At 39.1% G+C, this 16,295-nt stretch overlaps 1 protein-coding gene across 2 annotated transcripts in view; it reads right to left on the reverse strand.

Moving 5' to 3' along the window:
• The window catches only part of LOC126412515 (actin-related protein 10), a 50,056-nt gene that overhangs the window by 11,893 nt on the left and 21,868 nt on the right, over positions 1-16,295 (reverse strand). For both annotated transcript variants that reach the window (XM_050082145.1, XM_050082144.1), the window contains 3 exons: positions 10,994-11,169; positions 5,325-5,401; positions 3,200-3,402 (listed from right to left, as the gene is read on the reverse strand). In XM_050082145.1, coding sequence (XP_049938102.1) covers positions 3,200-3,402; positions 5,325-5,401; positions 10,994-11,169 — 456 coding nt within the window. The remainder of the gene's footprint in view (positions 1-3,199; positions 3,403-5,324; positions 5,402-10,993; positions 11,170-16,295) is intronic.

Raw genomic sequence — 16,295 nt, forward strand, 5'->3', positions numbered from 1 at the left:
CATTTCGATAGCTTCTATTCTCTTCTTGTCCAAACTATTTATCGTCCATGTTTCACTTCCATACATGGCTACACTCCATACAAATACTTTCAGAAATGACTTCCTGATACTTAAATCTATACTCGATGTTAACAAATTTCTCTTCTTCAGAAACGCTTTCCTTGCCATTGCCAGTCTACATTTTATATCCTCTCTACTTCGACCATCATCAGTTATTTTGCTCCCCAAATAGCAAAACTACTTTACTGTTTTAAGTGTCTCATTTCCTAATCTAATTCCCTCAGCATCACCCGACTTAATTCGACTACATTCCATTATCCTCGTTATGCTTTTGTTGATGTTCATCTTATATCCTACTTTCAAGACACTGTCCATTTCGTTCAACTGCTCTTCCAAGTCCTTTGCTGTCTCTGACAGAATTACAATGTCATCGGCGAACCTCGAAGTTTTTATTTCTTCTCCATGGATTTTAATACCTACTCCGAATTTTTCTTTTGTTTCCTTTACTGCTTGCTCAATATACAGATTGAATAACATCGGAGAGAGGCTACAACCCTGTCTTACTCCCTTCCCAACCACTGCTTCCCTTTCATGTACCTCAACTCTTATAACTGCCATCTGGTTTCTGTACAAATTGTAAATAGCCTTTCGCTCCCTGTATTTTACCCCTGCCACCTTTAGAATTTGAAAGAGAGTATTCCAGTCAACATTTTCAAAAGCTTTCTCTAAGTCTACAAATGCTAGAAACATAGGTTTGCCTTTCCTTAATCTTTCTTCTAAGATAAGTCGTAAGGTCAGTATTGCCTCATGTGTTCCAGTATTTTTACGGAATCCAAACTGATCTTCCCCGAGGTCGGCTTCTACTAGTTTTTCCATTCATCTGTAAAGAATTCATGTTAGTATTTTGCAGCTGTGGCTTATTAAACTGATTGTTCGGTAATTTTCACATTTGTCAACACCTGCTTTCTTTGGGATTGGAATTATTATATTCTTCTTGAAGTCTGAGGGTATTTCGTCTGTTTCATACATCTTGCTCACCAGATAGTAGAGTTTTGTCACGACTGGCTCTCCCAAAGCCATCAGTAGTTCCAATGGAATGTGATCTACTCCAGGGGCCTTGTTTCGACTCAGGTCTTTCAGTGCTCTGTCAAACTCTTCACGCAGTATCGTATCTCCCATTTCATCTTCATCTACATCCTCTTCCATTTCCATAATATTGTCCTAAAGTACATCGCCCTTGTATAGACCCTCTATATACTCCTTCCACCTTTCTGCTTTCCCTCCTTTGCTTAGAACTGGGTTTCCATCTGAGCTCTTGATGTTCATACAAGTGGTTCTCTTATCTCCAAAGGTCTCTTTTAATTTTCCTGTAGGCAGTATCTATCTTACCCCTAGTGAAATAAGCCTCTACATCCTTACATTTGTCCTCTAGCCATCCCTGCTTAGCCATTTTGCACTTCCTGTTGATCTCATTTTTGAGACGTTTGTATTCCTTTTTGCCTGCTTCATTTACTGCATTTCTATATTTTCTCCTTTCATCAATTAAATTCAATATTTCTTCTGTTACCCAAGGGTTTCTACTAGCCCTCGTCTTTTTACCTACTTGATCCTCTGCTGCCTTCACTACTTCATCCCTCAAAGCTACCCATTCTTCTTCTACTGTATTTCTTTCCCCCATTCCTGTCAATTGTTCCCTTATGCTCTCCCTGAAACTCTGTACAACCTCTGGTTCTTTCATTTTATCCAGGTCCCATCTCCTTAAATTCCCACCTTCTTGCAGTTTCTTCAGTTTTAATCTACAGGTCATAACCAATAGATTGTAATCTATCTGATACCTTTTAGTATCTCCAGGGTTCTTCCATGTATACAACCTTCTTTCATGATTCTTAAACCAAGTGTTAGCTATGATTAAGTTGGGCTCTGTGCAAAATTCTACCAGGCGGCTTCCTCTTTCATTTCTTAGCCCCAATCCATATTCATCTACTACGTTTCCTTCTCTCCCTTTTCCTACACTCTAATTCCAGCCCACATGACTATTAAATTTTCGTCTCCCTTCACTATCTGAATAATTTCTTTTACTTCATCATACATTTCTTCAATTTCTTCGTCATCTGCAGAGCTAGTTGGCATATAAACTTGTACTACTGTAGTAGGTGTGGGCTTCGTATCTATCTTGGTCACAATAATGCATTCACTATGCTGTTTGTAGTAGCTTACCTGCATTCCTATTTTCCTATTCATTATTAAACCTACTCCTGCATTACCCCTATTTGATTTTGTGTTTATAACCCTGTAGTCACCTGACCAGAAGTCTTGTTCCTCCTGCCACCGAACTTCACTAATTCCCACTATATCTAACTTTAACCTATCCATTTCCCTTTTTAAATTTTCTAACCTACCTGCCCGATTAAGGGATCTGACATTCCACGCTCCGATCCGTAGAACGCCAGTTTTCGTTCTCCTGATAATGACATCCTCTTGAGTTGTTCCTGCCCGGATATCCAAATGGGGGACTATTTTACCTCCGGATTATTTTACCCAAGAGGACGCCATCATCATTTAATCATACAGTAAAGCTGCATGCCATCGAAAAATTACGGCCGTAGTTTCCCCTTGCTTTCAGCCGTTCGCAGTACCAGCACAGCAAGGCCGTTTTGGTTATTGTTACAAGGCCAGATCAGTCAATCATCCAGACTGTTGCCCTTGGAACTACGGAAAAGGCTGCTGCCCCTCTTCAGGAACCACACGTTTGTCTGGCCTCTCAACAGATACCCCTCCGTTGTGGTTGTACCTACGGTACGGCTATCTGTATCGCTGAGGCACGCAAGCCTCCCCACCAACGGCAAGATCCATGGTTCATGGGGGGGGGGACTTTTGCCATATAAATTCAAATTAAATAGGTTCTGTTAAACAAACTGTTGTATCTGTCCTGTAGAAGCTGCAGATAGGAAATAACTATAAATTTGTGTGTGTTAACTGTAACTGAATGACTCCTTAGTCCAATTCAGTTTTCATGTCATTTCAGATACGCACCAAGGTTTTTCAATATCTCAGGTAACACACTGCCAGAAGAGAGTTGTTTCACATTAAACATTAGTTTAATAGAAGTATTACAGATAAATGATTGGAAATTGCTAACAAGAATAGTATTAATGTGAAATTATAGGATGTGAAAATTCAAGCTAAAGGGAACAATGACCTCCAGTATAGCATCCAATATGAGATTGGACAGAGACAACTGGTCACCATCCTCTTCAAACAAAACTTCAAAAGCAGTTTCACGCAAGTTGCCAGGAACTGTAATATGGCGTCCACATGCCACTGGGTAGTCCACAGAAGGGGGTGGTTTTACTTCACTTAGCTTTTGAGAGCGTTCCAGTGTTGTTACGAAGCAAGTTCTAACTGAAAGAGATAGTACTGTGATCAAAAAATTTTAATGCAACAATGGAATGTACAAAAATGCACTTTTATAAATATGCAATGCACTATACGTAACTTAAAACTTTTGACAATCCTGGTCCAATACTGGCATGCCTGAAAGACACATAATTGAAGCATTTAATCTTTTCTGTTAATTCAAGTTTCAGTAATTTGTGACTGTCAGAACCAAAAATAGAGCCCTGCTGTCATGCCTACATAGTAGTGAAAAACTATCAGCCTTTGAATTAAAAGAGAAGTATTTCTGTTGTCACCTATTATGATTTCAAAGTGAGTTCATGAGGCTAGAGCAATTGCATGTAGCAGTGGTCTTACACTCAGGCCACAGTTTCTCATTGAACTGATTATGTTCAACCCCAATAATTTTTTAAAGATGCAAATAAGTCTAGCGTTAATCAGCTACCAGTACTGAAGTAAATGTATTTCAAGAATGACCATTAAAATTGTCAGTTGCAATTATCAATACACTAAGTGTTCTCTCTTGCAGCTTATAGGAGAGACTGAGTGTGTCAAACACACACAGTTAGGCAAACTATTCCACAGAATAGCAAACATTTTCAGATCACACAACATTAACATTGCTTTCACAACACAAAACAAACTGCAACACACATCGACACAATGTAAACAAACAGATAGATAAACACTATCAGGCATTTACAAAGTAGTACGTCATACATACAAAGCCACTCTATGTAGGTAAAATTAGGAGAGACTTCCAAAACAGATACAACCAATAAACAAATGTCTACCATGCAAACAATTATACTAAATCACCATACAAATAATTATACTAGATCATCAATAATCACCCACATAAAGAACCCTGGCCACCCATACCATGATATCATGAATGATCTTTGAATATTACATAAAATGGACAAGGGACACCAAATGGAATTGTATGAAGAATTAGACATCTTCACTCATGGCACAGTACATTGTGACAGGCTGCTGAATGCTTAGCTAGAAAGTAAAAGAAAAATCTCTTTAAAAATTTCTGTACTATCAAATTCTTATTTCAGTATTAAAAAAATGGTTATATCATTTAATATGTGCCATTACATCACTACATCTATATACAAAGGTTTCATCTTCATTGCACAGACTATCTCAGCAACTGAAAGCAGTTTATCTTATTAGCAAAGACTCTCTGGAATGACACAAACACATGGATGTGAAAGTGTTAAGTTGTGAAGTGACTGTTACTGTGCTCTGTGTGACAACCAGCTTCCAGCAAAAGTATGAGTAAATATATGAAGGAAACAATTTAAAACATAAAATCCACTTATGTATCTTTCTGTACAGAGTTATATTTCAATACATTATCACACTAGCACATCCAGTAAAGGAATCTCATCACAAGTCAGGTCACTGTAATGCACATGTACCTGTAATGCACACAATGGTGGCAGTATGCTGCTGAATCACATCATGCTAATTAAATGTTAGTGAATAGTGACTACTTCAATAGAAATTATATCACAAACAAAGCATACTATCTAACCTAGGTGCTTGATACTAAATACTGGAGAGCTCTGTCAACTAATTCTTTATCGTTTTTGGTTCTGGCAGTTCAAATTGCTGGTGTTAAAACATGGTTTTACCATCTATCGTCAAGGATTGACCATGAGACAGTCAGGCACGGTGACCACTCAATCACAGCTGTAGACAAAGCAACTGTTTATGAACAAAAATAGGCATTTAAAAAGAAACATCTACAAGACTGCCTAGGAAAAGGAAAAATCCCTGTAAGTATCATGTCTGTAACATTTTTAAACAAAAATTAAGCTTTGTTGCTGCAGAATAGATTGAAACTAGCTGTACTGATTAACTAATTAATGTGGTATATTTGATAGAAACCAAACAGTTATCAGATTACCAACCCTTAATGTCTTCAATTTGCTCACTGCTCAGGTCACAGGGGCTACCTTCACTTGCTGCAAGTTGCTCTCTGATGCGCCTGAAAACAAAAAGTAATACATTACTTCTAAACTGAAGTAATACACATTAAATAAGAAAGAAAATCTTGTGATCTCTAATCAAAATGTGTATCATTTAAATGACATGGCAAACAACAAAAAACTAGTGTTCTTATATTTTCCAGTGTTTATCATATAAACAGATCCCACTTAATCTTTCCAACATGTTCTGGGACAAACAACATCAAAATCCATTACTGCAAGCAAGATGCAATTATTTAATCCTAAAATGAGACAGAAATAAAAATATTTATTAAGACAGCATCAAAGTTTTCAGAGAGTAAGGCACATCATTAGGAAACTATTGATCCCATTAACCGTGGTTATTGGACTGTAAATTACAAGTTGGTAGTTAACTGTTTATTCCTCTCCTTTAATTGAGTAATCTGAAATTAATTTATCACATCTTGTACAGGCAGGACTAAGAAAATAATCAGAGATTCGTTGCCAACAGTGCAGGACTTGATTTTCAGGGAAAACAAAGCGTAGAAGTTCCACTGACAATGTGTGACATCAACAGCTGCTTGATTTTGCAGGCCATTTGGATACCCCCTTCCAGCACAAGTTTCTCTGCACAGTGCACATGAGAACTGTCTCTTAAATACATTCTGTGCTCTCAAAGACCTTTAGCGTAAACCTCTGCTAACCTATTCCCACAGTCTTGCTTTTTCCCTTCTCACTTCTGTCCAAACCACACCTGCTCCATGTAGATCATGTACCGCTTTCTCCCACCACTCTTCTCTGCTCCCTCCCCTCCCATGTGGGCATACAGAGTGATAGAGTCGGTCGGTCAGTCAGTCAGTCTCTCTCTCTCTCTCTCTCTCTCTCTCTCTCTCTCTCTCTCTCTCTCTCTCTCTCTCTCTCTCTTCCTCCCTCCATTCAACTTCCTCTTCTTCTTTTATCCTCCCCCATTTGCCCCCTCTCCCTTCTTCAGTTATTAGGAGTAGACTACATGCTGGTACTGGGTTTCACTGTTTCCCTTCATCCATAACACACACAAACTCAACACTGCAGTGTACACATACTCCTCAGAGTTGTAAAAATTGAAATTACTGATTTGCCAGTGGCAACATACTTACAAACACTGTTCAGCCTTCTAGACGGGCATAACTACCACCAAATTATCAATTACAATGAATGGGCACACGCAGAGGCTGTATACTGTCAACTCACAATATCCTGTTCCAGAGCATGCTCTACAACGTGACATTCGTGACCTTGGTGCCCGTTTCACCACACATGCCATCTGGATTCTTCCCTCAGATACGAGTTTCTCTGAACTCCGCAGGTGGGAACTAGCACAACAACATGTCCCTGGTTCTCGCCACCCACCTGGCCTTAATCTACATTAATTTCTTCCATCTCAGCATTTCTTCACTGTAACTACTCTTTCCTATGCTCCATTTTAGTTTTCTAAATCTTTCATTGTCTTTGCTGTCTGTTTTTCACTGACAACCCCCCCCCCCCCCCCCCCCAACCTCTGTTACGTACAATGCACTTAGCTTTTCACTCTTCTTATTAACTCATGCATGATGTTTAAGCAGTAATCTCTGTCTGTAATCTCTTTCTTCCATTTTTAGTCTCTCAAGTTTTCAAATCTAATCCGATGCAATCGCTAACAATCAGTCTTTCCTTCTCACCCCATATGGTAAGTCTCCCCTGACCCACGGTTCTTGGCGACTTTGTCGAAATCTATACCCCTTTTCCTAGACCTCTTCAGTCCTCCTCCACACCTCTTCCTTCCCCTTCAACCCTTCTGCCTGAAGAAGGAGCCACTGGCTCCGAAAACTTGCTAATTACAATCGTCTTATTTGTTTATTCTGCCGCTGCTTGGTGAGTAGATTTTTATTTATCAAATTAAATAATTTTATAAATTTTTCAGAACTTTGTAGTTCATAGTTTGTTATGTATCTCCAGAACTATGATGCAAATGTAATGTAGGCATGATTCTGAAGATTGTTTATCCCATACTCTTAAAACTTTCTTGCACAGTTAATCATATTCAGGTAGAGCATTGACTTTTGCTAAACAGCACTGAACCTATAAATTCTTTTCTGAGAAACTAATGCATACTCCATGACAAACATCCAGTAATGAAAAGTCCTTCTTGCTGGGATATGAAGAAAGGAAGGTAGGTTTAGAGTTTCACACCCTACCAAGACAGAGTGCCAAGTCCAGCTGGAGAAGGTTGAGGAAATAATCTGATTGAGATATTGTTTGATAAATTACCTTGTGTCCACCTGAAATGATACAGGGAAATAGTGGCACACCTAAAATACAAAGGACAGATGGGGAAATGTGTGTTACATGTCCTGGTTATGAGAACGGTCAGAGAGGACCGAACAATGGCATAAGGAACAGTGCCTGCCACATGCAGCATTTCTCTGTCTTCATAAAGAATATCTGTATCAAGCATCATACATAAAGACTAAGTTTACTTCTGTGAGAACTATATGAAACAATACAAATAATGACAAATACCACATGTTCCATGCCTGCTGGTCATAGTTCACAGTTATTTAAAAGGTAGAGTTTTTACACAAATTTTACATTTCAAGAGGACAGAGATTTTAATACAAGTTTCACGAGCAGTTTTCTTGCATCCATGCTAATCTCTGTACTTTGTGATATATAATGAGCCAAGGCATATGTATGACGTAACGTAACTGTCAGTGTTAAGTAGTACTGTAGAACATGATTTCCTATTAGCGAAAAGCCTGATACCATGTGTATTTGTTTTCTACACTTTCATTAATTTACCAACAAAAGATGTTACATTTTACCTTGCTGAACTATATTCAGTGTCTTCTGTGTGATTTATATTTATTTTGTGACAATTCTAGTACTTATAACATTGAACATTTTGTTAATAGTTGTACGTTATTAAAAGGAACTCACTGTTTCAATAGCTTTCAAATAAACTTTATAGGAATAATGAAAAAGATATTTCTGAAATTGTTTATACAGAAATGTAAAGAATGACATAAAATACTTGTAGTAATGTTAATAATAATTTTGGAATGTTTTACATGTAAAATTACCAACACAAATAAGTATTTTGCAACAGATAAACCCTTATGAATTTCAATGGTTATTTTTTGATATTTATAAATTGTATTTATAAATTGCTGTATTTTAAAACATTACAATTGAGGTTTAATCACTCAAACACTACAAAAAGTTAAAAATTATTTGTAAATTAACCTAATTAGTTATATCTGAATTTGTTTACAATGAAATACTCCTATGCATCATTAAAATTTTTGTAAGCAGCTCACACACATGTAACTTTGTGGCAGAATTTTATGAGCTCAGTATCGTTAATATGGTACAGTTTAGACTGGAATTTGCAAAAGTTGATGCATGAGGTGTCAAGCTTGTTACTATATCTTGCTGCAGGAAAAAATAAAAGAAATGTAATGAGAAAAGTGTGTCACGTTATTAATATATAATAACAGCCATGGACCAGTTTATCCTACATTGATATTAAGTATAACACATTTTTATTAATATTCTAACAACATGCAGTTCTTAAAATTTTGTTTTTGTGAGGATCCCACAGTCTCTAAATGCTTAATAAGAGAAAGCAAGGTCTGTAGTAGGCTATAATGTAGATGAGCCTCATTTAAATCATGTGATTAGCTGATTTCAATGACTTATTTTCAAGCACCTCACATTAACATACCACCTTACTATGCAAAATTCCTAGTTATATGAGTAATATTACATATTACAAGTAATTCTCAAATCATTTTCACCGCATGTAAAAAATGGGCGTTACATTCCACCCTTACATTACTAACGTGACAACTTTAATCATCATATTGTGGACTTTGCTCCAGGTACTCCACACTTAGCAAAGTTCGTCTAGAATTGTGACATTAATGTGAATCCATTCATAATGTAAGGATGGAATACAACATCTGTGTTTTACATGCAGTGAAAAATAATTTGGCAATTATGACACGTAGTCCGTAATATTACACTTTTAAGTAGGAATTTTGCACAGTCAGGTAGTATGTTAATGTGAAGTGCTTGAAAATGACAAGCCATTGAAATTAGCTAATTGCACGATTTAAATAAAGGTTGTCTACGTTACAGCCTACTACAGACCATCTTTCTTTAATTGAATGTCCATTTCACTGTTGGAACTTAGTTATGTTTTAGGTTATCTTGCCATGAAAATCACCTGCTAAATTAATTCTAATATTAAATTTTTTGTAATCAAAGATGAAATAGGAATACATTGAAATGGGCTGATATCTTTTGTACCCAATGGTCAGGAGATATTTCTGGATGACACAGAAGCTCACCAGTTGTTGTTGAACAGTGAACTCTACGTGATTTATGGAACTGTAATTCACCTATACGCCATTTTCTGTTATCAATGACAACCATCTGTGACCCCTGTTATCAATACATTGTTCTTCATGGCAGTTGAGGCAATCATGCTGCATGTTTAACTCTGTGGTATCTGTTTATTCTAGTTCTTGAATGACCTTAGGCTGTATCATTGACAGAGAATCAATGTTACGGTTATGGGAAAATGTACTTAAGAATCTCTTGCACTGTGCACACCCAACTTCTGTCACCATTACAACCAGTACAATGTCTGATAGTATGTCAGTCATATGATACACCAAACTATTGATTTTCTGTTGCTACAAGAGCACCATATCTCTCAAAAACAGTAATGAAGGCCTTGTTCTAATAGGGTAGGCTACACCTGTGATGGAACTGGACCAGCATATGTTGCTTACTGTCAAAGGCAGGTCTTGTACCTGAGCCTTCCACACTGATATGACTCATATGACCAGGGACTGGGCATGAGTGTGGGTGTGGCAGTAGAACAGACTACGAAACTTCAAGAATTTGATAGGCAGCAGAGATAGAAATGACTAATTCAATGATAGGTAGTCAAGCACTGGAGAAGGCGGTGCTTAAGTAGTTCCAGTCTGGATATGTAGTGGGTAATGCAGATGGTTTGTGGGAGTGACAGAAAGATTAGGGATGTGTGTGTATATGACATGGCAAGTCTGTTGTGGAACATGTTTGAAAGACACTGCCAGTCCCTATGAAGGCCATCATCAGCATCATGGGAAACGGACTGCTGGTCACTGAAGATTCACCATTCATGCATAGCCAGATCATATGAAAGTTACTCTTTAGTGTGGAAAGGTCTCATAAGGGTAAACATTTGCAAACATTAATACACTTCTCATTTTACTATTTATATTTTTTATTTGCCTCTAAAACTTACTGGTCCAACTTTTGAAACATATGTTGTAAAAGAGGTGTCTGTGAAACACACTGTGACTTTTTATCATACAGACTGTAAAGTTGATCAAACTGTCTTAAGGTTCCAGTATTTCTTACTCATGATATTCACGCAGCACAGGAAAGAATACTTACGAATTTATGGAAATGAATCAGAGATTGTTCCAGGAAGAGAAAAGTGCTCAGTATGGTTTTAACACCCTGCAGTCTGGTTTAGGAAACTGAATTTCTACACGATCTCAATAGTGTTTTACAGTAGTAACTTAATTTACACTTAATCCTGGGATTTGATTTACCTCTCCACTGCCTCTCCTGCTATAGGTTGTGCCTGCCAAGCACGAAGCACTGGAACACCTGCATACACTGGGACGACAGTGGCTTCGCGATACCCCAAATCTACAAGGAGTGCTGTATCGGTGCCCAGTGTACAGAGAGCTGCTAATTGTGATGGTAGAAACAACAGCGAGGCCACCTATGCCACACAGCGCAAACATGATTCATTAACAATGAAGATGCCAAGACAAGCTGAAAGTGGAAACAAGGGAAGTACATTCATTACAATGAAATAAATGTGGGGAAACATTACTTCGCTGCTTACCCCTTAACTACTATGGACACAGACAGGAACATAGTTACTATAGAGGGGTCTCTTGGACCAGCTTTTTATGTTTTATAGATAAAACCAGTGTTTTGCTGCTGAATATATATTTTCATGACTGTCAATCATTGCACTTCTTAGAAATAGTCTTTGTGGAAATTTGAATGTTTTTGAACAACACAGGATTTTAAACATTTAGACAAATAAAACACAGCAAAACTTGCAGTATGTTTTTAATTTGTGTGTTAAAAAAAACAGTAGATAGTTTTCTGCCCACTCAAAGATTATCACCAAAGAGATAATATTTCATTTACTCAAAATAACTAGTTGGAAAAACACACTTCACTAATGAGAAATTGGATGCAAAGTCAGTTTTGAGTTTACTGCTCACTGTTTCAAAGTAGAATGACTATTGCACTCCATAATTCAATAATGGAAAACTTTTGCCACATTTTATTCTTAAAAACCAAATACAAACTAATCATGAGTTCCTGAATCATATTTCAGTCACTTTCATCTTGCATGCATTTCACACTGACCTTGCTAGAACACTTCAAACAAATCGAAACACCACACTGTTGACAGGGAAATATTGTTTTACTGTTCAGATGAGTTCTGTTTTTAACTGTTCTTTTTGTGTCTGTGACTTATCTTGGAAGTGAAGTATTCTTCTGACGGTGTCACTCAATTCTTGTGGCAAGCATTCTATAGAAAGTCTACGCTTCATATGAGGCTCAGCAAGACCTCTAGCTAGAGTCTTCCTGAAGATCAATCTTGTCATTACTTCTGCCTTTGGATAAGCTTGACATACCACGTAAGGATCCACACCACAAGCAACATCCACTAATGTGAAGAACATGATCAAAGGCCCTCTTCTCATCTGGCAGCTTGATGAATAAGCTGCACACCTTTGATCGAGAGTGTTCACACCATCTTTTGTCGTATTATAAAACATGATGATCTTAGTTTTTCCTGATTCAGGATCACTGTTTACTGCATGGTGCATAGTAGAGATCAGTATTGTAGCTTTTGATTTCTTGGGCACAAAGGAATCTAGTGTAATGTCTTCTGTATATAGGTAAACAGTTGTCTTCATACCTCGTTTATTATTAGATAGAAACTGCTGTGGTATCTCCTTTTTATTTCTTTTCAGCATACAGACATATGTGAGGCCTCTTTTCGAAAGTTCATTGACTAGTTCTACTGATGATTACCAGTTGTCACCTGTGGTATTTCTCCGCCGTGTATTTATATTAGGTTTCACCAATCGAAGAACAGCCTATGTGGGAACACTGTGGCCTTTCTCATAGTCTAAAGGCACATGACCACCGCTGCCTCTTCGAAAATAAATGTATGCATTTTACAAGTAATCTGTATATTATACCAGTCAAGCACCAAATTTTCACGCCATGTTTTGTCGGTTTGTTTGACATACACACTCTAAACCCACACCTTCGATGGAAAGGTACAAGCATTTCATTGACACAAACTGTTGCACCTACAGAATAGCAAAGTTAACTGCTTTCGATGAAATGCCGAAAGATGTGTGAAATTGCTGGTGACTTGTCTACTTCCTTTCTCTCCTCCTGATCATCTGGGTTATCAAATAATAATGCATATAATAAAAACAGAAATTTTTCTTTACTAACAGCGCAGCTGAAAACATTTCTGCCTGTCCCATCAGTTGCAAATAAACTTAAACCAATTCGTTTCCCAATTGAAAATGGCTGAATACATCAACAGATCAATCAGTGCCTTCCAATCAATGACATCAATATCTTGTACATAGGATAAGCGATCATTTGTGTACTGTGCTCTAAGCTTAGATATCTTCAGATTTGTCCCTAGAATGATTTCATCTAGAATATCATGGGTAAAGAACAATTTCTGTATCTCCAAAACAGCAGTGTTTTCTTTGAGACATTTCACTGTCTGTCACAGTCTAGGAAGCTGCAAGACAATATCTGTTGCTTTGTTCTTACATTAGCTGGTGGCTGCTGTTTTCTCCAGCAAAAACATCTGATCTTACTGAGGTAGTAAGCTTCCACATTGTCATTAGCTGTCATATCTTCATCACTTTCTGTTTCCTGTTCTGAATTAGAAAGATAGATTGATTGATTGACTGATTAATCGGGAGGGGGGGGACTAAATGGTGAGGTCATCAGTCCCGCGATTCCAAAGTTACACATGGAAGAGTGGGGGTCCACAAAAGTGGACACATCCAATCACAGGAAGTTAAAACACAAACAGTAGAAGGTATGAAAGGGTAGCACAAATCTAAAAACTAGGAAAACAGAGTGGCCTTTGGAAGGGGGAGTGGTCATCTTTGGAAGGGGGAGTGGTCATGGGTCCCAAACTGAGAAAGCTTGGAGAGAGGCCACAACCATAAGCACCTTGCCCCTGCTCCAGGAGTAAAGCAAAACCTTACATCTGAACATAAAAACACTTTCATGGAGGAAACCGAGAACCAGTTCAACCATCCATGAATCCTCTGCTAATATTAAATTTAAGGAGTCTGGAAAACTATACTTAGTAGCAAGGGCCAAAAGAAGGGGACATTCCACCAACATATTAGATACCGTCAGTCAGGCTCCACAACCACATTATGGGGGTGGTTCAGTATGCAAGAGGAAACAATGAATGAGCCTTGTACGACAAATGCTTGGAGGTATAAAACAGTGGACTCCTTCCGACAGGAGTGGAAGGAAGAATGCCGAACTGCAGTAGACTCCTTGATTGTGTGGAATTTTTTTACTGAGAGCTGTAGCACAGCAGATGTCATTTCACTTTTGGGCACAGAGATTTGAGATACATCCACATATCTGCAGCTGGGATCATGAAGGGAATGGTGCATTAGTATCTGCTTCTCTAGCCAAACAGTCAACCAGTTCATTCCATGGAATCCCACATGATTTGGGATCCAGAGAAAGACAATTGAGCAGGTGACACGGACAAGGGCAGAGAGAAGGTCTTGGATAGCAGAGACCAAAGGGTGATGACGGTAGCATCGGTTGACAGCCTGCAGGCTGCTCACTGAGTCTGTACATATCAAAACACTGTGGAGGGAGGCCTGAGAAAGAAAATGGAGGGCCCCATTGATGGCTAGTAACTCTGCTGTAAACACACTACATGATCCCAGCAATAAATGCTGGTCTAAGCCAGAGGGAGACATGAAAGTGTATCCCGCTTTATCTATCGTCTTAGAACCATCAGTGCAGAAGATGGTGGCACCCTGGAACTCTGCAAGGATGGACCGTACAAGATGCCGCAAAACAATAGGGCAACAGAAACTTTAGGACTCTGGAATAGGTTGGTCCTAATCCGTAGTCTAGACGCCGTCCAAGTAGAAGGAGGGGGGTGGGGGTGGGGGGTGGGGGAATACATGGAGTGCATTCCAGTGATTGGAGGTGGAGAGTGACAGGATTGTCAGGGAATCAGCTAATGGCGATTGTGTAAGAAACCAGGAGTTACCTCTGTCGTATTTGTAGAGGGGGAATCCCCACTTCTGCGAGGAGACTGTCAATGGGACCAGTGCGGAAGCTACCAATACCCAGACACAACCCATAACGTTGAACAGGGTTGATTATTTTCAGAGTGGAAGGAGCCACTGGGCCATAAACCTGACTACCATAATCTAATCTGGACAAGACCAGAGCACAGTAAAGATGGAGAAGAGTAGCACACACTGCACCCCAAGATGTGTGGGCCAAGAGGCAGAGAGCATTAAGCTTCCACAAGCACGTAGTCTTCAGATGGTGAATATGGGGCAACCATGTCAGCTTTTCATCAAAAACAAGGCCCAAGAAAGGGACTGTACTACAACATCGAGGAGCTCGTCGCCTAAATAAAATTCTGGATTGGGGTGTACTGTGGGCCGACAACAAAAATGCATAATCAATGTTTTGGAGGGAGGAAACTGGAAGCCATGGAAGACGGCTATGCGCACAGGATAGTGGCTTGGAGCTGGTGCTCAGCAGATACTACTGAATGGGAGCTGCAACAGATGCAAAACTCGCTGACATACAACACTGGGATACCACAAGCCCAACAGAAGTTACAAGCCCATTGATGGCTATGAAGAAGACACTGACACTTAAGACAGAACCCTGTGGGATACTGTTCACCTGAATCCGAGGGGTGCTGAACGAAGTGCCAACTCAAACTCAGAAGAGCCAGTGAGATAAAAACTTGTGGATAATAACTGGAAGGGGGCCTCAAAAGTCCCAATCATGAAGGGTAACTAAAATATGATGGTACCCAGCCATGTTGTATGCCATATGTAGGTCAAAGAAGAATGCGACAAGATGCCGGCAGTTAGAAAAAGTCTGTCGGATAGCTGTTTCCAATCTGAGTAAATGGTCAGTTGAAGATCATCCTTCCTCGAAGCCAAGCTGATATGGGGACAACAGGGCCTGAGATTTGAGTATCCAACATAATCGGATGCTAACCATCCTCTCAAGATGTTTACGAAGTACATTCGTCAGGCTAATAGGACTGTAGGTGTTGAGAGATGTTAGGTTCCTCCTGGACTTATGGATAGGGATAAATATACTGTCTCGGCATTGTGACAGTAAAGCACCCATGAACCAAAAGAGGTTGAAGACACTGAGTACATATTGCCTCTGCGTAAAGTCCAAGTGTTGGATCATCTGGTTGTGAATGGAATCCAGACATGGGGCAGTATCATATGAAGAGGTAAAAGGCTGCAAAAATTACCATTCAGTGAAGCATTCATTATAGGGTTCAAGCGTGGTGATGACTGAAACAGAGGGGGGTCTGTTCAACACAGCATTTCTGCTGGAGAAAGGTAGCGGGATAGGAAGAGGATGCTGATGCCATCACAAATTGTGTCAGAAGGTGATCTGATCTGCAAGGACCAATGGATCAGTGCACAAAGCACCTTGGAGGCTCAATAGATCAGTGCACAGAGCACCTTGGAGGCTACGAACCTAGATAGTTGACTGTTGCTGGTAGTCCAGAAGGCCACAGAGCTGGGACCA

The sequence above is a fragment of the Schistocerca serialis genome, chromosome 7, assembly GCF_023864345.2.
Source record: "Schistocerca serialis cubense isolate TAMUIC-IGC-003099 chromosome 7, iqSchSeri2.2, whole genome shotgun sequence".
NCBI lineage: Eukaryota > Metazoa > Arthropoda > Insecta > Orthoptera > Acrididae > Schistocerca > Schistocerca serialis.